This window comes from Thermobia domestica, chromosome 2 (genome assembly GCF_964235325.1).
Source record: "Thermobia domestica chromosome 2, izTheDome1.hap1.1, whole genome shotgun sequence".
In the NCBI taxonomy this organism is placed as follows: Eukaryota; Metazoa; Arthropoda; class Insecta; order Zygentoma; family Lepismatidae; genus Thermobia; species Thermobia domestica.
In genome coordinates this window covers 165,787,646-165,813,036 of record NC_137455.1, presented here as the reverse complement: position 1 = coordinate 165,813,036, position 25,391 = coordinate 165,787,646, and the positions used below count along the sequence as shown (strand labels likewise).

General features: G+C 34.6%; 1 protein-coding gene across 1 annotated transcript in view; it reads right to left on the bottom strand.

Moving 5' to 3' along the window:
* ana (anachronism) overlaps positions 1-25,391 on the bottom strand; it is a 60,097-nt gene that overhangs the window by 7,818 nt on the left and 26,888 nt on the right. The window contains exon 2 of the mRNA XM_081749833.1: positions 839-1,492. Coding sequence (XP_081605959.1) covers positions 839-1,492 — 654 coding nt within the window. The remainder of the gene's footprint in view (positions 1-838; positions 1,493-25,391) is intronic.

The following is a 25,391-nucleotide window of genomic DNA, read 5'->3' as shown; positions in this document are numbered from 1 at the left end:
TGCCAGGTGATACTATACTGAGGAAACGAAATGAAGAACTGTGAAGTTCAGGAATGAGATTCATTTCTATCCCAGACACACTGATGGTCGTGTGTGTGTTTGTAGAGGTAGAAGTGAGCTAGAAATTCGGCGTGTGTTCTTGTTCGACTATAAACCCATACATGCATTTCTCATACGTGGATAAGTAACCTACAGATTATTGTCGCTTCTGGTATTCATTTAAAGAAGTTTAAATTGCGCATCGCTAGTAATGTCGCCAATCGTGTACCCCGTCATTATTTGAACACTTTATGGAATTCCAGCTTCCAGAAGAATAAAAGGGTTTCCAATATCGCGAGGGCATTCAGAAGTACTCAAACTGGTATACACGTTCTCCTGTAGTGATAGGTCACTGAACTTAAGTCCTATCAACAATGGGTGAGACATGGTGGGATGGCACCTGACTGCAAACCGGGATTCGGTTAAGATCATAGCACAGCTACTAGGTCTACAAACATAAGATTCAAATACAGACAGACTTTTAGTATTTGTACGCTCAGCTTCCTGTTCAAATATCTGCTTGTATGCCCACTCAGATTTGTTACACTTGCTACCCGTAGTGTGTGAGATGTATTGCGTCCATCATTAGTACCACACATCATCATGTTTTTTTTTTTTTTTTTTGTTAAACTTTGGATCATTTCCGTGTGCTGGGTGATCTAAAATACGATTACACAACAGAAGCAAAAAAATTAGATAATTTTGACGGTATTTTAATTAAGAGAAAGAATTATATAATTTATATTGGCTGCAAATAAAATATTAAAATAAATCATTGATTATAAAAATAAAAAATTACTTGTCCTTCTGAACACGAATCCTTGCACAAGTAGGTTGACACAGCAAGTACATATTAACTTCTCGCATCGACAGAGTTCCGGGAGAAAAGTTTTCTTTCTCTTAAGGAACTTCAAAAATCTTTTCTTCCCTTGATCTTGTTCATCTTCAGCGTGTGTGTGAGAAACATCAGAGTCAACATCCTTGACAGATGGTCGCCTCCTTTTACGCCTATTACCTCCTTCCTGATGGTGATGTAGTCTGTGATGCCTTCCTAAATGACCTCTAAGAAGCCTTGGCCGTCGTCTCCTAACAATCTTTACTCTTGCTGAAGCTTCAGACCCTGGTTCAACTTCAAATTCTTCATGTCTCCCTTCTCTATCGTCATCGTCATCTTCTTCATGCGAGTGATGTTTTCGGTGACTATGATGAACATGATCACTATGAAACTCTCCCTCGTGCTCATGTTCTTCCTCGTCTGGTTTACTTAAGGCTGTTTCTCCGTTTTGTGAGTAAGCATCGGTAGGTACTTCAAAATCTAAATCGTCCAAATTGTTGCTTAATCCTTCCACTTCCTGCACCAGTTCTGATACATAAGGATCATCTTGCATCAGTGTAAGATCAGCAGCGTACTTTGTTACATTATCATGTTCGTCCAAACCTAAATTAGTCGGACCTGGAATAAATAAGGAAACTTCAAATAATAATATGATTTAAACAATAACTAGGTGTGTATTCAAAATGCCAATAGAAGGCAAAGAATAGGTTAAATCAAAATGAGTATTAAAAATATTTCTTTTCCACTAACATATTGCATTGATGTATCACAATCTACTTATACACATGCAGGTAATAGACAATAAATTAAATGTACAAGCACGTAGAAACTATCCACCCCAGAGGCGAATTTACAGAATTTTTAGGGTGGAACTTTTTATTACAAATCTGAATCTTTAAAATAGAAAGAAGCTTCGTTCAGACTTGAATATATTGAACCAACATAAAATATTTAGATGAGTTAATTTTCTAAGAAAACTATATGAGCTACTCGGGTGAGCATAATGATAAGTGCCACATCCGCAGAAATGGAATTATTACATGGAATGGGTTGTGATTGAACTACAGAAGAGTTTGTAGGTAGTTTTATTTCGGAAATGTGTCTGGAGAAAGCATAGGATCTTTGTTTTGTGTGTCATTGCATTGAATTGCATGAAAATTGTCAACCTTCTTTTCGAGTTTACTTAAAAGTTAGAAACGTCACATACCATAATGTTCGCCAGAGCCGTTCATATAAGGGATTTATAGTTTTTCTGAGAATTTAAATGTTGCAAATTATAAAATTCATTGGTCAAATTCAGTCCATCAGTGCCCTCATTTTGTCTCAAGCATTCGATCATTTCCTCAACATCATTTTTAATTATCCAATTACGATGAAATATTGTTTAAGTTGACATGTTGTTGTAGCTATCCAATTTTTTTTTTTTTTACTTTTTTTATAGTTCGTTAAAGTGGAATGGACTAGATGGTTCAAGACAGTTCTGAGCTTGAATACATTTTTTTTTTCTGTTTGATGAGAAATGAAATGCAATTTTTAGTTTAACGTTGCGTGATTATTTTCTGTTGGCTGAAGCAGACTAAGATAATTTTCAATGAATGAAATGGAATTAAGAGTATGATAGGAAATAGGTGTAACCACAATGAAACCACACATGGTAAGAGATCAATTTAAGGCAGCAACCAGTGGTGAACGCATTGAGAATAAGTTAGTTTTGGGTGGATAGTTTACCGATGACTTCATTGAGTCGTAGCTAAGTACAATACAATTCCCTACTTGTAATTTTGTTTATTTTTTATTAAATTAATTATTATAATTGAAATTGTAGAACAATTTTAAGACACTAGTCGACATGAAGATAAATTCGTAAGTTTCTCATTCATAGAAGACAAATTTAAATCTCGATCTTGAAATTCTCTGTAATTTTATTACATTGTGAGTTCAACCATCTATAACTTCTTTGCATTGACTTTTATAGCATAAGCTGTAGCATCTGCAATCTAATCTATGATAACATGTTTTCTTTTAGTTGAGTGTGCTCAATTTGAAATCGTTGAATCAAACTTTTGCTCAGGTTTCGCCAACTATTAAGTGAAATCATCCTCCCTATCCCATGAAACTCAAAAACATGTGGTTCAGCAGAAAGAAAACGTTAAAGCAGATTATTTGAATCTAGTCACATACGCAGTAGATATGCGAGTTTCTTACTTTAACTTCTAGTTACAATACTTTATTTACGTCTTTCTTTAATCAGTAAAAAGTGTATCATAACACATGTATTAATAACATAAATCCATCTGAAGCATGTTGTAATATGTCTGTGGATTAAATATACTGTGGATTAGTAATTTTTGTCTGGCGAACTAGATCAAATCCTTCTGCAGAGGGTAGAAAGTAAATTAGAAAGCTTGTTTTCATTATTCAAATAGAACTAATAGTCAATATAGGAAGTACAAAAGAGAAATAAAAGCAAACTTAGGAATGACAAAAGAAGCCTTTAATACTCCTATTAGTGTAAAGGAAAAAGGAAAACGTATTTTAGCTTCTGGTAAAAATCGAACAAACCTAATTCATTATTTTGTAGTTAGTATTTTACTGTACGTTGGATGAAGAGAGTAATGGAGAAAGTTAACTGTGCAGTTGGTTAGAACTTCTTTAAAAGGAAAACCAACAGACCTTCTAGATACTATAGTGGAAGGAGAACAAAGTAGAAGAAAAAAATTGCAATTGTTTAGTTATGTTAAAGAGGAGTAGCCTACAAGAAGCTTTCTCAGTCAAGACAAAGAGGTTGATGAAGGACTGTGGTGCATAGAATCTCTCGAGCTTGCCCGCCAAGTGACATGCTAGCAAGAGCATAATCATTTGATGAAGATTATGATGATATTACTAGGTCAAATGAGGGCTTGTACATTTGTTTCAGAAGCATAAACTTTTGTCCCTTAACTGAACTACAGTATTCTTCATTATAAGAATATATTCATTTCTTTAAGATCCTTCGTGATTACCTAAACCTAGTATAAAGGTAGGAATAAAGTAACTTTCAACAGGAGGTATATGTTCACTTTTTTAACATTACTCTGCATATATTAATGCATTGGATTATACATGCGTATAGAACTTTATCTGATGAGTGCCAAAATGTGCATTAATAATATTTAGACTACCATGGTTATTTGAGAGGCTGCATGCTTATTTCAGATCTTTCATCTCAAGTATAATATTACCTTCATATTGTACATTTACAATATCATGACAAAATAGAATGTTATGGTGTATTCTTCAAAATCATAAAGTCCCTTTATGGATATCTCTCAGAGTATACACATTGATGAAATAACGATCTGCAATACGTACTGTACTTATGCACTATCATATATGCTAAAAAAGTTAATATTTAACAACTCTCCATTTTAACATATACATATACACTTTAATATGGTTTCAGTAGACACTTTATTGGTTTTTGAGAGATTCATTGACGTAAATTGATACCGAAAATGCATTCTATGTAGTGATATTTCACTAAGTTTTAATTGAAAGAATATATTTTTGAAAACTTAAACTACCTTCTTCATGTGCCAATACAGGATTATAATCTTCCTCGTTCTGGGCTTTAATAATTCCAACGATCCAAAGAAACAGCCATAATAAAATAGGTTGGTATAGCATATTTTTTCTCTCCAAGTTGACACTAGATAATCCAAAAATAAAACTATAATGAAAAATAAACAAGGTAAAATATTTGCATAACCAATTAATAAAATTATTCAAGTTCACTACATGGAGAATAGTTGAAATAGTAATACAAGTATGTTTTAACTCTATCTCTTTCCGAAATGATTGAACTTCAGTACTTTTATACTAGGGATACGAATCTTTGGTGGGAGAATTTTAACGTATTCTTGAACTGCAACTTTCACTTGAGATTTCATAAAACATAAGAAGTCAGTACTAAAGAACAGAGAAGAACTACGTGTTTTGTATTTTTAATTGAGATACGTTGTATTTAATTTAATACAGACTAGTAACTACAAAATAACGTTACGCGAAATCTGAAAGAAAAATTGCGAGTTAATATTTGCAATTGCAAACTTTAGCCAAGGTCAATCAGTTTCAACTAGTGTTGTAAAAAAACGTTTTTTTTTCTGTGAAGTTTTTTTTCAATAAAAAACATCGTTCTTTTTCATGTTTTTTTTTCAAAAGTCTTTTTTTTCTGGCAACTATTATTTATTTATTTATGTTGCAGATTATTGAAATAATCAATAGAACTTGAGTCGAAGCACTCGTAACTTAAAAAGCGTTTGTTTCTTTGTACCTATACGAGCACAATTGTGTGATTTTTCCTTTCGGTCCCAGGCCATTTTTGGCGTTTTCCTACATTTCCAGTTAGTGACTTATTGCTCAAAAACTATTCATTCGATTGATATAGTTAAGGCCTTGTTTTTAAGAAAATTGATGTGGCTATATTTTGGTGTAACTTGCATTGCAGTGTTACCAACGGGTGGGAAATTATTGAGGGAAATGTAGGGGTGAAAATTTACAAAAAATCCCTAACCGAATTTCAAACTTTTTTTGTATCTAGCACTACTGCTGCTATATGGGTTCAAGTCACCTAAACAAATCTTTGGTGTGTTGACAAGATACAGTGAAATCCTGAAGTCGTTGGCTTCCATTCAAAGAGGGAAAGAAAAAATTCTGTCATACACATGAAATTTTGACACTTTTTACGCCTCAGAGGCAAAAATCAAATATCCCGGGTTAGACTTCTCTAATTATCCTATTGAAACTTTTTATCGTGCGTTCTGTAGGACAAAGAAGAAGCTTTCAGGTAGTGGTACGTTTGTTTCAATGTAGCCAGTAAGAGGGTAATAATAGAGGGGAAAAGGGAAATTTTCCGAATTTTTCACCTAATAGCGGGAATTAATTGTTTTGGCTGGAAACGCTGCCATCAGACAGGCGAAAACTATCTGAAAATAAACCGTAGTACTCAAAGAATATATCCTACAAGTATCATGGCGATATATAACAAAGTAAGCATGAAATTTAATAAAATCTCATTCTACCTCAGAAATACACCATTTTCTTACCATTTCCAGAACATGGTTTATTATAAACCTCAACTGTACTTCCACTAATTATTCTAGTAAAACTTTTTATGGTGCGCTGTGTAGGCTAAGGATGGGGCTGTTAGACACTGGTACATTTGTTCGAATGTAGCCAACAAGAAGGAAATAATAAAAATAAAAAGGGAATTTTTCGCAAAATTTGCCCCTAAAATCTGGAATTAAATTTTTTTGTAGCTAGCAACACTACTATCAGACACACAGAAACTATCTTAAAATAAGCTTTGGTATCCCTCTAATATATCCTACAAGTTTTGTGACAATATCTAATAAAGTAAGCATGTCAATAAAAAAATATCTCATTCTACCTTTAAAAAGTTATCTTTTCAATTAGAGAACAAGGTCCACTGTAAATCTCAACTTTACTTCCCCTAATTATCCTATTGAAACTTTCTATAGTGCGTTGTGTAGAGTAAAGACAAGACTTCCAGATACTGGTACGTTTGTTCCGATACAGCCAACAAGATGGAAATAATAGAGACAAAACATATAATTTTTCCAAAATTTCCCCCTAAAATCTGGAATTAAAATATTCTGTAGCTGGCAACACTGCAACCAGACAGACGCAAACTATCTTAAATTAAACATTGGTACACCACTAATATATCCTACAACTATTATGGCGATATTTAAGGAACAAAGCTTCTAGTTACCAAAAATATATTACGGTAAACAGAAAAGTAAGGAAAAATTAGAAAAATCAGGGGCTAGAACCTAAATACGAATTTTACGTGCGTCCCCTAATTACCCCATTGTAACGATCTGTACTTTTGTTTGTTAAGGAAGGACAAATGTTCGATTGGTGTAAGTTGACTTGCACTCGGACATATATTATAGGTACGGATTTATAAACAAAAGTTTCTAATTTTTTGCCCAAATATAGGAGATTTTTAATTTCCCTAATTGGCAACACTGCGCGCAGGCCCGTCCAATTGATGTCAACAGTTAGGTATCCATTCGAGGTATCTACCTGGCAACTCTTAAGGATGTCTTTCTACAACGAAGGAAGCTACAGGGAAAAAAAAGTAAAGGAAATTCGAAATTAGAAAATTCTCTAATCTTTTACTGGGGTGAAATCTGAGAAGGAAATTCGACACCAGAAGAAAAAGAAATTAATATGATAAACTATAGTCCAACCACATTTAGCAAGAATAATATCCCGATATCTTAATTAGAGTCCACCCTGGAGCGGATTAAACAAGTGACACACCTGTGTGTGCCACTTTGGCCACCTGGGCTACCGAGTACACATTTGATTACATTTTTTGACTACTAACTCGTGTTGTTGTTGTAGTTATAGTCTCGACTAATAATATCGTTGTAAACAATAACTTTATAAGGAAAATTTTCTCTCCTTTTTACATCTTAGTTCCAACACTGTTGGTGAGAAATGTAGGGTGTTTCAAAATAAATTTTGGGGTTTTCAGTCTTCCTAGTACTTATTACATTTTACGTACAATTATAAGCAATGCATCAAGTAAAAGAGCACCTCAAACAGTCTTTCTTACAAGTGTTCAATGTGAGATTCATTCATCACACGGCGCACATCTAGTCGATAGGCGAGAAAGGCCCATAAACTTTCCGCCATACGGCACAAAACACATTCAATTTAGGGGAGTTTCGTTTCAATTGTACCATCTCCTGAGGATTTGCTGACGGCCAGATGCAAACATTATGAGTGTTGACATTAGCTCTTAGGTGAAAGGTCGATTTATCACTGTAGACGACACGATCCAGAAAATCTCCATCGTTATGCAGGAATATTTCACTTGCGAAATTGGCACGTAAACCGTAGTCTGTAGGTTTTAGACCTGTAGCAACTGCAAACAATAAAGACGTAGTTGCAAGCGTCTCCTTAATATTCTTCACACAGACGGTTGCACTGTACAGGTTCAGTCTTTATTAAAACACAAAAAGCTTTCTGCTCTCTAGTCTCCATCATCGATACTTGCTCTGTGACGGCAGACAGAAGAAAAATGCATGTACATGCGTGCGTACAAAACTGTTTGAATTGCTCTTTCATCTGATATAATATTTATAATTGTAAGTTAATTGTAATAAATACTACAAAGTTTCAAAACCCTAATATTAATTTTGAAACACCCTGCATTACTTCAAATTGAGTCATCCTATATTCAGGTCCTAGTCAATTTGTCTCCTCGTGTAATGGCATAATTTGCCGCCTCCCCCTTTCTCCAAAAGGAGCAAATCTTAGAAGTCATGATTTTAAGTATGCTACTCCAGCATGAACAACAAAGGTGAGGGTAAGTGCAGCCGTACTTAGAAAAGCTTAAATACTTACTAAAAATGCAGTTCCGTTGTGTCTTTTTTTTTTTTCTTTAAATGTTAATCTATTATGATAGTGAAAGATAAAGCAAACACACCTGCAGAGGAAAGATGGTAACCTTTTTATAGAATTCACTATCGATCTTCAATCTCAATGTATCAGTTTGCATTTCCAGTGCAACTAGCTCTTTTATCTTTATTTTTTGATTTTTCTTCTACATCTTCTAACATTTTTTTAAAAAACTTGTTTCTATCTTCAATGATAAGGAACTTGCTTCAGACAAAAGCAAAATTACTTTCATATCAAAACTGTGATAACTTACTAAATGGAACATATATTCATTACTATTCGAGAATTGAATTCTTGCATTTGACAACAATCAAGCAATTTGTGCTCGGATTTATTCGCCCATTTGCTTTAGCATTGTCCATGTGGCCTTAAACTAATGCAGCCTAAACATAATTTATGAATGTAGTATTCAAATAGAAGGTCAGCTTAGTAAATGTAACTACCATCATCATGAAGTCTATTTCCAACAAGAAATATTTAATTTAAATAATATACTTATGACAGATTTTGCCGGACCATCCAAGCGTGCCGTTCCACGCAAATGCACGTGTTGTATATATACAGTGGCGTATTTAGGAGGACTTCCGGGCTTAAGGCACCCCCCCCCCGAAATCTTACTATAGTAAAGTATATGTAATATCTTGCAGAATTTTCACATTTTCAGGCAAAGCCCTCCCCCCCGAAAGTTAGCAAAGCCCCTCCCGAAACAAAATCTATATGGTAGAGCCGGCTCTGCATATCATATATATCTAGTCGACAAATTATTTATATATGACATTTAGAAAAATACTATTAGGCAAATTAGTATTATTCTTTACCTTTAGACAGGTTATTGGAATTTTATACTGTTCGTGACATTATTTTCGTACTTATTAAAGGCCTACTTTCACGAAAAAACAAAATTTCATTTCTACTTTTATTTCTTAGTTGATATTGATGAAAATTGCTGAAACCCGAATTGTTAATAGGTATGATATTCATGTAAATTGTAAAATATTTGTAGCGTATCAGTATCTAGCGTTTAATTTATGTTGCATTTTATGGTGATTACACCTACATAAAAATATTTCATACTTAAATATACGTAAGATGCATTACAAATGACTGTTTGAAAAAAAACGAAATTTAGAAAAAAAAACGAGAGGCAATGTTTTTTTTCTAAAAAAACGTACATTTCTGAAAAAATACGAACCTTTTTTTTTCTATTTACAACACTAGTTTCAACTATTGAGGTTGAACATAACTCAGCCTGAGATTATGTTATAAGAACATGAAATGATCGCTAAAACAAAGTATCAAGAAGGCTGTGAGCGTCCCAAAATAGTTTTTACACTCTTTCAACATTAATAAGAGAAATACTAATAACAACAAAAATATATCATATTTTTCATGTAATAGATCTTAAAGTAATAGATGTTCAAAATGCAGTTTGGGAGCAATACACCACCAGTAATGCAACAGGGTAGTTTAATAAATAACAGTAATTTTTACTACAATTAAAAGTCGTGGAGAGTGACACAATTGCAAGTCTTAACTTATCAATCTCTATCGCTTTGAAGCACTTACACCGCACTTCAGATAGAAATATGTTATATCGGGAGATCTGATTGGACATTCGAAACTTCCTCGCCCATCTATCCACCCCCCAGCAAATGTTTCATTCGAGAATGTTCATATGTCTTGATCCCACCTTGCTGTACAGAGCAGATTTCGTTTGGTAAGATACGGGTTTTCCATCTTACTGAGTCTTCACAAAATGCTCTGTAACAAGTTCTGTGGTACATGCAGTTCCATACTGTTAATCTAGGAAGATTATCTGTTAACAGTTGGGAATATGAGGATTTTAGTAAGCTCAATTTATATAGCCGTGGTAATTTCCAGTTATCCAGTTTAAAAGTAGCCTTATCAGACCATTAAAGTTAATAAACTATTAGTTTCTGTTGCACATACTCACGACCCAGTCACAAAATTTAAAAAATCTAAGTAGATCGTCTTTATTAGGATGAGGCAACCAACCTAAGAGTGTTCGGCTTCACTTTCATTGCAGTAGAATGTATGGCCACTTGTTTCAGTTACAATTTTCGCTTGCACATGAAGCTTGCTGTGCAAACTTCCTCTTAGATCTTTTGAAAAAATCTATACAGTGGTTCTCAAAGTGGTGTCCTCGAGACTTAGTCAGGGAATCCACGACGCTTAATAATTGAAATGTGTTGTAAGGAAATGAACTAACTGCTGTTATGCAAGAGGTATTTTTAAGATTAAGAAACCGCAGCTATGGGCGGACGGGTAGAAAACAATAACTATTAATCGTTTCCAGTGGTCAAAGATTTTATTGCTTCTTCAGGTGAAAACCTCTCGGCTAAAATGCACAAAACACTTGTAGTACATTTGAGAGCATAAGCAGCAAGTTTAAGAACATTTCCCTGTCCCTCAACCAGCTAATGGTTGGATCTCTCTAACACAGAACAAGAACAACTGTTGGAACTATCCTGCGATACTTCATGGAAAAACGTTTTCAAAGAAAATGAACTTTGTAGCTTTTGGTTGTGTTGCGTTGTGAGTTGAAGATTTGACTAAAAAGGCATTGTAACATTTGATGCCTTTCCCTACCATTTACTTACGTGAGCAGACCTTTCCTGCTCTTAGCAGTATTAGAACTTTAAAGCGAAATCGTCTTAGTGTGGAATCGGACCTAAGATTGATACTGACCAAACTTATTCCAGATTTTAATGCAATTATGGAAAAATACAAAGGATTTCATTCCTCACATTAGTGACCCCGCATTTGAGAACATTGTTTATCAAGTAGATTTCCTTTTTCTTTTTTTTTAAAAAAAAAGTATTTTCAATCTTGAAAGTTGTTGTATTTCCAACTGAAATTTCGTTCATTAGGAAACAATCATGTAAATCTTTTTTTAAAAAATTACTTATCGCATTATTTTTCTTTATCTTTTCCTTGTCAGTGGTAATTCTTATTAGTATACTTTTCAATGCCGTGCGAAATTTCAGATAGCATTACACGGGGGTCCGCGTTATCGGAAAGTTTGAGAACCACTGGTCTATAACATAGTCTTCATACTTTCTCCCTACATTGCCACTCTCTTTTTACCGGACTACACAGTTTCTTCTAACTCAAACTTATATTTTAAACAAAAAAAATTAAACCAAAAATATTAAAAAAAAACATTAAAAAAATGTTGAAAATGCTCCGCTAATCAAGTGGCACTAAGAATAAATTTCACTGATGACCTTAGACTATGAGTTACGATTATTGTACTTACATATCATGTTTTGAATGTTAATGTGATACATGCAACTACCTATTATGTTTGAAGTTCTATATTTTCCACCAATGGTCTTACAAGGGAACCTTCCGAAAATGATAGTTGCAGTGAAAGATGTGACCTATGCCAGTTGAAAGAGCTGTAACAGAGATGTTCATTCCCAAAAAATTAGCTGCCCATAGCAATAGGTTCAAGAAATATAAGAGGTGGAAGTTCGGGAAACAGCAAGGTTGGACAAGAGGGGCAAAGTGCAAATTCCGCAAAAGAGGGGGGCACGGCAAAATACAATGCCAAGTGATGTATAGAAAGAGACTTGCCACAATAGGGAACAAATGAAGGCCACCAGTGGGGTTAACAGTGTTGCCAGCTGCGATGAAAAGTACATGTTTTGCAAAGAACACTATATGAAGTGAGTGTAATATTCAGTGTTAATCTGTCATGTAGAACATAAGATATGACGTGTATAATCAGTGGTACAATCTAACAAAAGAGAATAGAAAAAACAGAAGTATGAAAAATACGGGAAAGACGGAGTTGGCCATAATGCGCCACATTTGATCATGAGCTGTGCATATTAGAATGAACAAAACAAGAAGCACCAATTATGCAGGAAACCGACGTCTCTAGAGTCGAAAAAAACGAGTTCCAAAGTGGGCGGCACTGGCCATGAAAATCCAGACAATTCTAATATAGTTAGGCCACTCGCTTCACACAAAGAAAATTTCGGCAACAGGCATTCTCCTCCGCATCATTTGTACATGCTCGTCCACATTGTACGTGCAATTGTTCAATGAGACAATGGTCCAAATCGATGATACATTTGCAGTGAGCGCAGCGGAATACTGCCAATCCGTCACACATGGTACAATGATCGCCTGTGAATGTCTCGAAACAGTACTCTAGAGGTGTCGGAACCTTTTGTGGTCATTCTATCACATATCCACACCTGTAGAAAGCAAACATAATCAAAGGCTCGATCAGCTGTGTGTTAGTGTCGCAGTACTATCACCGCATATATGATATATCCAGAGTGCCCCACCTAACTATGCAACTGAAATAGTTTCAAAGCGAAAAAAATATGACACATCCAGTTGTGCAGGAATGTACCCATGTCAGCGGGTCACAAACTTCTGTGAGACTCAAGTGCCATGAAGTCGCCCATTATAGGGTCAAAGGGGCCAACTTCAATATTTCAAATAGCACTATCGGTCGAGTTATATTTCTTTCGATAAATCTTGGAATATGCCACAACGCATATCAGAAATATTTACTATATGGGATTTCAAAATGACCGCCAAAATATCTGCTAGGTGGCAAGAACAACGCGCATTTTTGGCGGCCATTTTGAAACCCGTGCTTCATATAGCAAATGTTTCTTATAGGCGGTGTTGTATCTATCCAGAGAAATATCATCCGCCCCCTGTTCCAATTTGAAATTTTGCGGTTGACCACTCAAGCCTTATGATGGGGGCTCTGGGGGACTTGCTTCTTACAGAGTTTTCTTGGCCCTCGACAAGAGTAAATTCCTGTGCAATTAGATTTGCAACATTTCTTTTCGCTTCGCAGCAATTTGAGATCACAATGTCCGATGCCATGTTAAGACACAACATATATTTGTGGCGGACATTTTGAAAAACATGTTTCATATAACAAATGTTTCCTATGGGTGTTGTTGCATATTCCATGATCTATCAAGAGAGTTACCACTCGGTCCCTGTTGCCATTTGAAAGTTTGAAGTTGGCTCCTGGGGCCCTATTATAAGGATTCTGGGGGCACTTGCTTCTCACAGACTTTTATCACCCCCTGACATTGATACATTCCTGCACAACTGGATCCGTCACATTTTTGTTCGTTTCGCAAATCTTTCAGGTCACAAAGTTTGGTGGGACACCCTGTATATTCCTACATACGACCCAACCATAACAAACTGCTCACTACTTCTATTATCGGTTGTTGGCTCAACCCAACCATTTCATGTTTCCCGACTTGACATTGCCTCAATCACTCTAGCATTGATGCATTGCGAGTGATACCTGTTGCCGGAATTTTCCTTTTGTGAAGCGAGTGGCCTAACTATATTAGACTTGTCTGGATGTTCATGGCCAGTGTTGCCAACTTTGGAACTCGTTTTTCTTTTCGACTCTAGGGACGTCGGTTTCCTGCATAGTCGGTGCTTCTTGTTTTGTTCATTCTAAAATGCACAGCTCGTGATCAAATGTGGCGCATTATGGCCAACTCCGTCTTTCCCGTATTTTTCATACTTGTGTTTTTCTATTTCATTTTGTTAGATTGTACCACTGATTACACATGTCATATCTTATGTTCTACATGACAGGTTGACACTGAATATTGCACTCACTTCATATAGTGTTCTTTGCAAAACATGCACTTTTCATTGCAGCTGGCAACACTGTTAACCCTACTGGTGGCCTCCATTTGCTCCCTATTGTGGCAAGTCTCTTTCTATACATCACTTGTCGGCATTGTATTTTGCAGTGCCCCCCCTTTTTTTTTTGCGGAATTTGCACTTTTCCCCTTGTCCAACCTTGCTGTTTCCCGAACTTCCACCCCTTGTATTTCTTGAACATATTGCTATGGGCAGCTAATTTTTTGGGAATGCTCATCTCTGTTACAGCTCTTTCAATTGGCATAGGCCACATCTTTCACTGCAACTATCATTTTCGGAAGGTTCCCTTGTTAGATTATGAGTCATAACAACAATCCTAACATTCAACAAATTTTGAAACTAAAGTTGTAAATGATCAAACGCGCTTTACAAAAAAAAAGTGTTTTCAAAACATTGGAAAAATTTTAAAATGAAAATTTCAAACTGATCACCTGATCATATTGCACTAAGAAAAGCTTTCCACTTTAGACTATGAGTTGTGACTAAAGTTCACAGTATGCAATGGTTATTGTTACATATTAGTCGGTTTCAATATTTATATATCTTATTTTAAATCCTGAAGTTTTCCCTTTTGACCTTAGGCTATGAGTCGTAGTAAACTTCAATGATTCAAAAATTTTCAAGCTAAAATTTTAAAAGTTGTCGGAAATTGAAACAAAATTTTGAAACCTTTTTAAAATTTGTAATCAAAAATTTTAAAGTGATCAGTCTGTCAGATTCCATCAAGAATAACTTTCCATTAATGACCTTAGGTTAGGAGTCGTAACTACAATACTAAGATTTAAAACTAAAATACACAAAGCTTTCGAAAAATTAAAGATTTGAAAACGATCAGCCAATCAGATTGCACCAAGAATAGCTGCACAAATGTCCTTACAATGTGAACCGTAATGAGATTATTAAGGTTTAAAGCTTTTGAAATTATAATTTTAAAAGCAAACAATGACTGAAAAAATTCAGACCAAATTTTTAAAAAACTTTTTAAACAAGGATTTAAGATGATAAGCACATCAGATTGTACCAAGAATAATTTTGCACCAATGACTTTAGACCGAGTCGTAACTACAATACTAGCACTCAAAGGATTTGAAACTAAAATTTAACAATCAAATAGTTATTGAAACATTTTTCAAACTAAAACATTAATCCGAATATTTCAAAAACTTTTTTTTTTAAATTTTTAAACAAAGAATTGGAAATATTCAGCCCATCAAATTGTATTAAGAGTAACTTTCCACCGATGAAATTAGAGTATGCATAAATCATGGCTACAAATCCTAGGATTCAAAGTATGAAATAAATCTTATTTATATGAATCGTTTTAAAAATTACTTATCGATTTATACCCTAATTTTGTTCTCAAATTCTAGATTTGAAGTTAATCAGAGACTGTGAGCAAAGTGTACGAATAACGTTAGACTATGAGTTGTTCCTAAAGCCTGACTCAGACGGGACTGAAGTAAGGCTGCAATTCACGATTTAAAATTCACGACCTTACTTAACGTGAGAAGTAACTTGCCCCTAAATTTTCTGCTATCTTTATTTGGATCCTGACTTGGAAGAAATAGAAGCAGTTTCTATTTTCTTCTGGACTTGCATACAACTACCAATCAGAAAAGAGTAGCGCCTGACGACATTCAACTTTATTTCTCGTTGTAATTTCAAAAAATTGCTGCCTGTACAATAGAAGCATTAATAGTATTAATAGAATCATACGAAAAATTTGATTTTTCGTAACACGATTTATATTATTTAAAAAATGCAAGAATAAAGACCTTAGAGGAGGTATGAAGTGAAGGTATTCGCTCGAACTCTACAGGTGTAAACAAATGTAATTACATCTTTTAAAAGAATAAAAATAGGTGATTTAAGTATATTGTGCCATTTGTATACCAAACAATGTAACGTTAAAAAAAGCGTGCACCACTCGAAATAACTGTTCAAAAATTAGAATTCCTTCACTAATTTCCTTCTTATTGTTATCTAAATGATTTATTCTGGGCGACATAAAAATATCCACCTGGCATAGTTAAAATTCAACGGGGTATCATAATCAATTGTTGAAAAATTACAATTCTTTTACGATTTGCGTATAAATACAGAGTCCGGATGCATGCATAAAATCTACAGCCCAAAAAACACAAAACAACCTGCGGTAGGTCGCTACTGAAAAGCACGAATGCTATCTAACCGAGTCATAGCAGAGCAAAGCTGTAGGGCTCGAGAGTTAGCGAGGGGGTGCGTCTGAAGGGAACAGGCGCGTCAGCAAAGGTGGGTATCCGCATAAGCGAGGGTAGTGAAAACAAGTGGGTTTGACAATGATACGAGTTTCAAAAGCATTTATCATGGTTTCATACTAGTAGCGTTCCAGTTGTAAACAAAATAAAACTTCTGTAAACTGTGCAGAAATTCACCGCCAGTGGACAATAATTTCTATACAGGCATCTTTCATATCAACTTACTTATTTTATCCGTCGTAAAGCATTTCAAATAGTTTTAGACCAGTAATCCTACACTTATAAATATTAATTGGCAGGTGTGATGCGCCAAAAGTAAACCAGCGCCAAAAACAGAAACAGTGAGAGTTAATTGTCATCAGTGTTATGTGCCTTTCACGTAATTTTAGGGAACAGTTCTACAATGCTGGTACAATACAAAAATTCCAGGTGTAGTGCATGAGATGGGTTCCCGACGGGTATAAGTTTACTTTGTGGGCTATGTGGGCATTTTTGTGGGTACTAAGTTGAGCGGATGCACTAAGTACCTATACTAGAAAATTGCTCGTTCTTCTTTATAGCTTTCCGCGCCTGATAACTGCCCTCATTTACATATTTGGACAAGTCATTTGATTTTCAGTTCTACAACCTGGTGGATCCAAGGATCAACAGACCATTTTTCAGCTGATACGGACTCCCCCATGTTCGTATCTCGCTGCTAAATTTTCGGAGTTACTAATTTTAACAGCGTATAGAATTCTGAATAACTCATTCTGTAGATTTTTTTGTAGGAACGAAGATCTTCTGTAAGTGGTTCATTATTCACCATTGAAAATACGGTACTTTCGTGTGCATTATTGCAGCGAAGAATTCACTCCCTGGTCCACCAACTCCTCTTTACTCTTTCTCTCTCTCTCTCTCTCTCTCGTTTTCTGGAGGAGGGAAGGGTGAATTTTGTGGCAGCAACAGAGCAGATATCGCTGCTATGGCTATTTCATCCTCTTTGGATGAATTCATATTGTGAAATAGAAAAAGAATAATATTTACAATTACAACAGTTGATTGCCCTTTACGTAACACGTTTTTCGTCTGTTTTCATACAGCGACCACGAGAGGTTTCTGATGGTGAAACTTACCTAGTTTTAAGAATCATCTGGGACTCCTACATCACCTCAGGATAAAAGAAATTGCATGGAAGTTTGAGTTAAGCAACACTGTTAAGTTGTAGCCTGGGTTGAGGCCTTAGTTCAGATCCGTGTAAGGTGGGCTTAAGTTTCGAAAGTGTTAAGACGATATATTAGATCAAAATTCTCAAATCTGAAATTTGGTAATTTTGTTTCCTACGAAAGAACAAAAATGTGGCCATTGAAATTTACAAAATGTATCCTAGCCCTAGAGAACAATTATGAGTTCCTTTTTCTAAATCTTTACAATTCGAGAATTCAAGGGTGGTCAAATTTACTCCTCTCAAAACTTAAGGAGAGTGTCTCAAGTTACTCATTTACAACGAAAGATAATGGGAACTTGTATTCATACATATGATCATATATTACAATCTATCTTAGAGAATATTAAGTACAGCATTGCCTCATGGTAATTCAATTTTCATTTTAAAAACCCCACCAAAGATAAAAGTGTTACTTTTGACAAAATATTTTTAACAATTTTGCACCCATAGGCGGGAACAAATAATAACCATCATATTTACAGAAATATATATCCGAGTCCTAGAGAAAATTTACCAAATTTGTTCTTTTCTTTTTTTAATAATTTTCAAATTTAAGGGGTGGATCAATGTGCCACTTCCAAAATTTTGGAGAAGTGTGTTAATGTTAATGTTACCCATGTTTTATAAAAAGAAAATAGACAACTGTACTCAACTAAATAACCATAAACGTGTTATGCCCTCTCAAAGAGTATGTATTAGATCAAAAATCTAAAAATTTGAAGTTTTGGCCATTATTTACTCATAGAAAGACAAGATGGACTACTCAAATCTACAGATATTACAGATATTTAGAAATTTACAAATTTCAATATTTGGGTCCCAGAGAAGACTTACAAATTTTTGACAATTACCAAATTTAAGCGGTAGTCCTATGTACCTTTCCCTAATTTTAAAAGAGGTGTGTCAATGTACCCATATCCTATCAAAGGGAATGGGCACATATACTCATTCATATAACAATATAACATAATAACAACACACAAGGATATAAATATCAATAATCTGAGCGTTGTAGGCAACTACATCCGGAAAGTGCACTGTCCTTAGCCTTGTTTAAAACTCAGAATGGTTGTTTAAGAACAGAATGCTGTCCAGTGGTAGTGCATGCACGGAAAAAGCTTTTTCCCCTACACGACTATACGTTTCCGGAACTGACACATATCCATGTAGGGGTTTTCACCCCCTCCCCTTTGCCCGATTTACTAGTACAGTGGAGTACCGATTATCCGAGTTTCGATTAACCAAACTTACGTGTTATCCAAGCTTAATTCAAACAAACAAAAAATTTAAAAACTAATCCGGTTACAACGATATGCCATCTACAGGCTTTTGTTTCAGCAACAAAGCAAACAGAAAGGTGGTGGAAAGATACTGTCTCCGCCCGGCATCGCCACGATTAAGCTAGAAAGCTTTAATTATTATTGCACGTCTTGAGTTTCAATTTGAGAAGGCAGTGTTCTACGTAACAGCAAGACGATACGGCACCAGCTGACATTATGCTGTTGCTAGATCTGTGCAATACAATGGCCAAAAACGAGACAGCTTAATGAAGCAGAAGACTATAAAACACTTTTTAAAATATATACATCTGTATGTTAAACAGTACAGTATTTGTGCTGTGTTCTGTATTTTGTTTAACTTGTATGTATCAATGTCAAACGCATTTTATTTCTGTATTATGACTAATGTACTTTACTGTATGTCCAATAAAAATAGTAAATACAATAATAATATATAATCTAACAAAGCGAAATAGTCAATAATCAAAAATAACAAATACTGTAGAAAATTTTCTATGTATCCATCCGTATTAACCGAGTTTTTTGCTTATCCGACTTAGAGCCGGTCCACATTAGCTCGTATAATCGTGACTGTACTATACATCTGAAACCGGATTCGGAGTAGATATCCTAATTACCAATCATGACTTTTGATTTTCAAATTCGACATCTGAAATCCGGATATATATCTGAATCCGGATATCCGGAACTTGATTTTTTTTTCAAAATTCGAATATTCCAATATCCAGATTTTTGACAGCACTGTTTGAATTTCCACATTAACATCGAGGAAAGAAACAAAACACTGCATTTGGCCCTGATTTTTCCATTTTTCTTTGCCAGAGTTCACGACTTATCTTTCTCCTTCATTCCTTCCGCTCCTGTCATCCTGATTCGACTGTTTCGATTTTGTTCATTTCGAAACAAAATGGTTAAGTATGTACCTGTACTAGTGCTTTCACTTGAACCAACCCTTCAAAACAAAGTTAAAGACACATAGCGTCGCCTCCTTGTATCTACCAGTGCTTGCTTCACTAGCCCAGACAGCGACGCCCTCTGTTATCCGCATCTGGAAATGGCGACTCGATGCAGATGAATTGTATTTTTCTCACAACAGAAATAAAATATTCACTTCGAATATTCACTAGAGGTGACAGAAAAGGAAAGTAAGTCCACACGCCTTCTTTATTTGTTTTTACCAGGAACCCAGGTAACTCGACATACCTTGTTATGACTCGAAATAGAAGGCCCTTCAATTTCAGATGGTTGTTATGCAGTAGTTCCATTCCCAGGTGGCTAACTTATACAATATTGCAATACAAAATGTGATCCCACGGTACGAGTATAACAAATGTATGTTGAAAACAAGTGTCATCTATGCTGTATGTGTCGAAATAAATTTTTCAAGATCACTTTGTCTGCTTTGTGTTCAACACCATAGGGAAACGAACTTTCTAGATGTGCTTCGTATTTCAGATGATTAGAATTAGTCCATAAATGCATATTATTTCTCATCTCTCCTCAATCTTATCAAGCTAAACAAATGGTATTGGTGTGGATAAACCTTTGCATGTAGTTTACGAGAAAAATCGACAAGTATGGATTTTTATGTCTCTAAAAAATATGCCATTCGTCGACAATATTCTCAAAAACGCGCTAACCATCAGCTTGCTTCCCTCTTCTTCTCGCGACCTCAAAGCGGGTATTTAAGTATCTATTCCTATTAAGATTTAAATTTTGCCCCCCTCAGTTTATTTCAGTTTTAGAATAGAACAAACTTATGCCAGTTAAAAACCAGAAACATACAATATCAACGTTAGGTGAGAACTGAGCTGCGTTGTGACATTCAAAAACGTCAAACCCACTGTGCCCAATACTGCTGACATGTCAACACATCGCAACCGTTTGAATGATTAAAATCTACTGATACTGAAACAGATAATTTCGTTATGACACTAGCAAAAAGACATTACACACTTTTTCTACTAAAGTATAATAGCTTAAAATTATCATTAACTTTCAAACTTTAATTTATATAAATTAAAATCTAATGATGTTTCCTCACTAACCCTTTCTATGGCTTACACCGATTTTGATGATTTTTGGCACATGAGTGCACGCTACCCAAATGTATTTTAAGATATTCTCGGTAAAGGGAAAATAAGAACTTATTGACGTGTAAAAATAACCGCAAACGACCGATATTAAGATAGAATTCAATCCAAAGTTTTCGGAGTCGCTTACAGTTAGAGCAATAAAACCAAGAAAATAGTCAAGTTTGTTGATTCCTGATGTAGAAGATTCTTTTAGCATAAAGCAGGTGTTTCTGGAGTAGATTTTATCATTACGAAATTTTCTTTTTGACATACTATCAACATTTAATATTCTCTTCCTTTATTTTAATTTTTCTTTTAAAAAATCCCATCTTGTTAGAAGGATTTGAACCTTCGATCTTTGGCTTTACTACTTTCGTTTTTTCATGCAGCTTTTCTTTCGACTATTTTATCACTGAACATTTTTGTTTCCTTGCTAGTTCATTCAGAAAGACCGAAGTGAAGTGTGCGCGATTCGAGTTTCTCTAAATCTATTTTCAAAGTTTACTCCGAATACTATATACATACCCATGTTGCAGTATCGTGTAAGATAATTTCATAGCAGAAAAAGAATGTTAATGAAGTCATGAAGCTGTGTTAAAATCTTAAGTTTAAATGATCCCAAGGTTGGAAATTACATTTTGGATTCATAGAGAAATATGCATTGCATTCAGTTATACAATACAAAAAAAAAATATATGATGCAGATATAGAAGTGTGAGACAATTAAACAAATGAAGGTAGCTGTTAATATAAACATGAATGCAATTGCGGACTAGTTTAACAAAAGTCAAGGAACTAGAAGCAAACGACCAAAACTTTTTATTTGTTTTTATTGGCGCTTGGGATTGTTATTATTAAATGTGAAGTGACATAAACATACTAAACATAAGATACTCTAATTCTAATAACAATCCTTTCTTTCTTTAAGTTATCGTATACTATTAATTTAAAATTTGTAATAGTTATTTTAACATAATAAAACACAAACAGTGTTCTTGCATTTTAAATATACAACTTTATCTTCCTGACAAAAGACAGAATCGCAATGGAATTTAGCTTAAAATAGTTTTGGGGGATGTAATTTAAATACAGAAATATTTTTGTTTAGCTTAGCGTCACACGTTATACATCGAGGCTAAAGGAGACGGTGATAACGGTAGAAGGAACAAATGGGAGGAAACGAGAGAAATTCGAGAACTCCCGTACTCATGGTATTTGTCGACTACAAAGACCAGGAACCACACGAACCAGGGATAGTACTTATAAACAAATCGTTGTCTGTTTTATAAAAATTCATAATTTTACAGAGCTACTTGCCCAAGGACTTAAGAAAATAAATTCCAAAGTTTTTATCTGTTTCCCTGAAAAAAATACTTTTAAGAGCCCAGATTGACAAAAAAGGAAAGAAAGAAAATTACCTCACCTTGTGCGTAGCAAAATTTATTCAAGTTTTGGTTCATTTTCTGCTACTTTGTAATAATGACATTACAAGACAAGTGATTTTACTTTGTTCCTCGAAAATTGTAACTCTTTAAAACACAGACCAATTTGTTTTCAACTTCCTATGCAAAAGACGGATATGGCGAGTCACATATTATACTAGAAAACAGCAGAATGTTTTCAAAAATTTTGCTTTTACCCTGCTGAATTCGATTTTTTTTCATAAGTTATTCCTTGGTGTTTGCTTCCAGGAAGGTAACCGAACAAATGTATGTTTTGGGGACATTCGAGCTGACAGTGAAACACATAGCAAATGGCGTGAATCACATGGTTAATCATTGTAGATTATTTGTAGTTATGTTTCCTCTACTTCTGTCTCTTTTTGAATCGTGCTAGATTAAAAATATAAATAATATATGAAAGTTGCGACTTCAAATTATCGCAATTTCCTATATTGTGGCTATTTTATTTATCTACAGGTAAATTTTCATATTCATACTGCAACATTATCGTTCAATTTCCACCCCTGACTGTGGCAAAAATGCAAGGAAAATGATTAGGGAATTTGTAAGGATCTAAGGTCATTTTTCGGACTTGATCTCAGGGCGACAGTCTAGGATTTTTTTCTTTTCTTTTTTTTTTTTTTTTTTTTTTATCAAAAGAGTATCAAATAGAAAGACAACTTTTCTCAGGCGCAGGCTATTAGTGTTACATCTTCCTTCAACATTTCTTAACATGTGTTGTATAATTACGTCTGTCAAATCATGCTCTTTTATTCAGAAATAGAGGTTTACTTCTCGAAATTCTACGAGTAGTTCTGTTATGTGGGATATGCTTCAATTCTGTTATTTAAATTAAAGCTAAATTACCTACTATAATGCTTTGAAGGGTTTGCGGTGACCAGCAAACAACTATGAGTTCGACGAAATGTGGATTTTATTGGTTTCCTTGACCGGCGTCCGCTACTACTTTCATCCAAATACATTTTCCCAATTATCCTCACGATGCTGGATGAATGTCGCATATTGAATGCTATCTGGTTTCCCACAATGGCCATCGATATAAACACTGCCCAGTCCAGTATCGAGAGGAAGGTAGTAACAGCAGCGATTACAATATCAAATACATGTGCTCTCGAGTGTGAGGCGAGCGCCTTTAATATTTAGAAAACACGAACAGGAATTTTTTTCTCGAATATTTTTATTTTTACTAAGTAGGAACACGCAGTGAGTTTTGTAAGATTGTGCTGTTAGTACGTCCGTGTGTCCTTCCATTACTCCTCACAACTCTAAAACGGATGCATCCTATTAAATTCTGTATTTTGCAATAGATAACTCAAGCAAGTACATCACCACACTTCGTAAATGGAGTCAACTTAACGGGATAATATTGATATCTACGTGGTGGTCGATATCCCATACATATAAGAGAATTTTTTAATTTTGTTTTTTGTATCAGATAGCTAGAGCAATTCCCTGGATCTATCTCGTTAATAGACTCAATCTTTTAACATATTAACAGAAAATGACGACATTAATGATAGTTGTCTATAGCCCAAATCCCACAGATGTAAGGGAATTTTTAAAATTGTCTTCTTACAAGAGATAGCTAGAGCAGTAACCTTAGGAGTTTGTTAATAAAAATGTACCGTTAACGTATTAATGGATAATAGTGACCCTAGCAATGGCCATATACCACATATTTAAGCGATTCTTAAAATTCTCTTTTTTAAAGAAAGCTAGAGTGAATATGTCGAGAAGTTTGTTATTAATGTTAACCCATTATCATCATAACAGGTAACGGAGACTTTAACAGTAGATATCTATAAGCCATATCCCACACATTGAAGGAAATACTTGATTTTTTTGTAATAGATTATATCGGTTGAGTTCGAAAATGGAGCCAATCTGTTAACGTATTAATGGATAATGGAGAACTAACGGTGGCTATCTATAGTCCACATCCCATACATGAAAGTGATTTTTTTTTAATTTTTTGCTTTTATTTATTTATTTTTTCATAAGATAACTAGAACAACTACCTCGACTATGTATATTTGAGAGATGTATCTATATTTTCTTGCGCGGAAGAGGAAAGCTTTAGTTTTACTCAAATAGGTACTATTCTAAGGCTTCTAAAATATTGTTTGAAGTTAAAAATAAATACGTGGTTGAACAATCTTACAACCTAACGTTGCACCTACTTGATTTCATGCCGCTTGATTTCATTAACGTTACAGGAACCAACAGAGCAGCACACAAAAGAATTTTCCTGATTTGATTGAATTGTTGTGAAAGTATTATTTGGATTACAAATTGTAGACAAAAATCATGGTAGATATAAATCAATTTATAATAATTTTCCCTTTTCTACTCAAACATCTGAAATGATAGTGTGAACTATTGACATAACATGACATACCTGTCTCTTGGAAATGGCAACAAAAAAATATTCTCCTAGCAAGCGAAACAAGCAATTAACTTTTGATTTTGATGTTCAGTTCATTGTGCATGTGTTAAGAACAATGTTTAGTGTTCTCTGAAGATTCACAAAGAGATAATATCTTTGTGTTGTAGAGAATTTACTGACCTTTAAATCACATTTTTATATATAGGGTCTATATATATGTTCTTAATATACAGCATAATGATGCTCTTATTAGCGAATAATGATGGCTAAATATTTATTGTTTTCATGTTTTCATGCTAAAGACACTTACTTTTCTGTAGTACTATCAAACCGATAGGAACGGCATATGAAAACTACATAAAAACAACAAGGCGTTAGAACAAAAATTAAGACGTATCCGAGGTCAATTAAGTTTAATATGATTGTATTATCATTTGGTATGCGGAAGATGTATTCTGTTAGACAACAACTTCAATATGAAACGAATTTAGTACTGATAGACCCTGCGAACAATTATCACCAGTTAATAGTTAGAAACTATGACCGATTTCAAACAATACGCAATAGTTTCTGTTCCATTGAAGAATAATAGTGTTCATAATGAAATGTCCATTTTGCTCTTTTATGACTTCTGTATTTCTTTTAATTATGCGCGGAGGACACATACACACACTCACATAC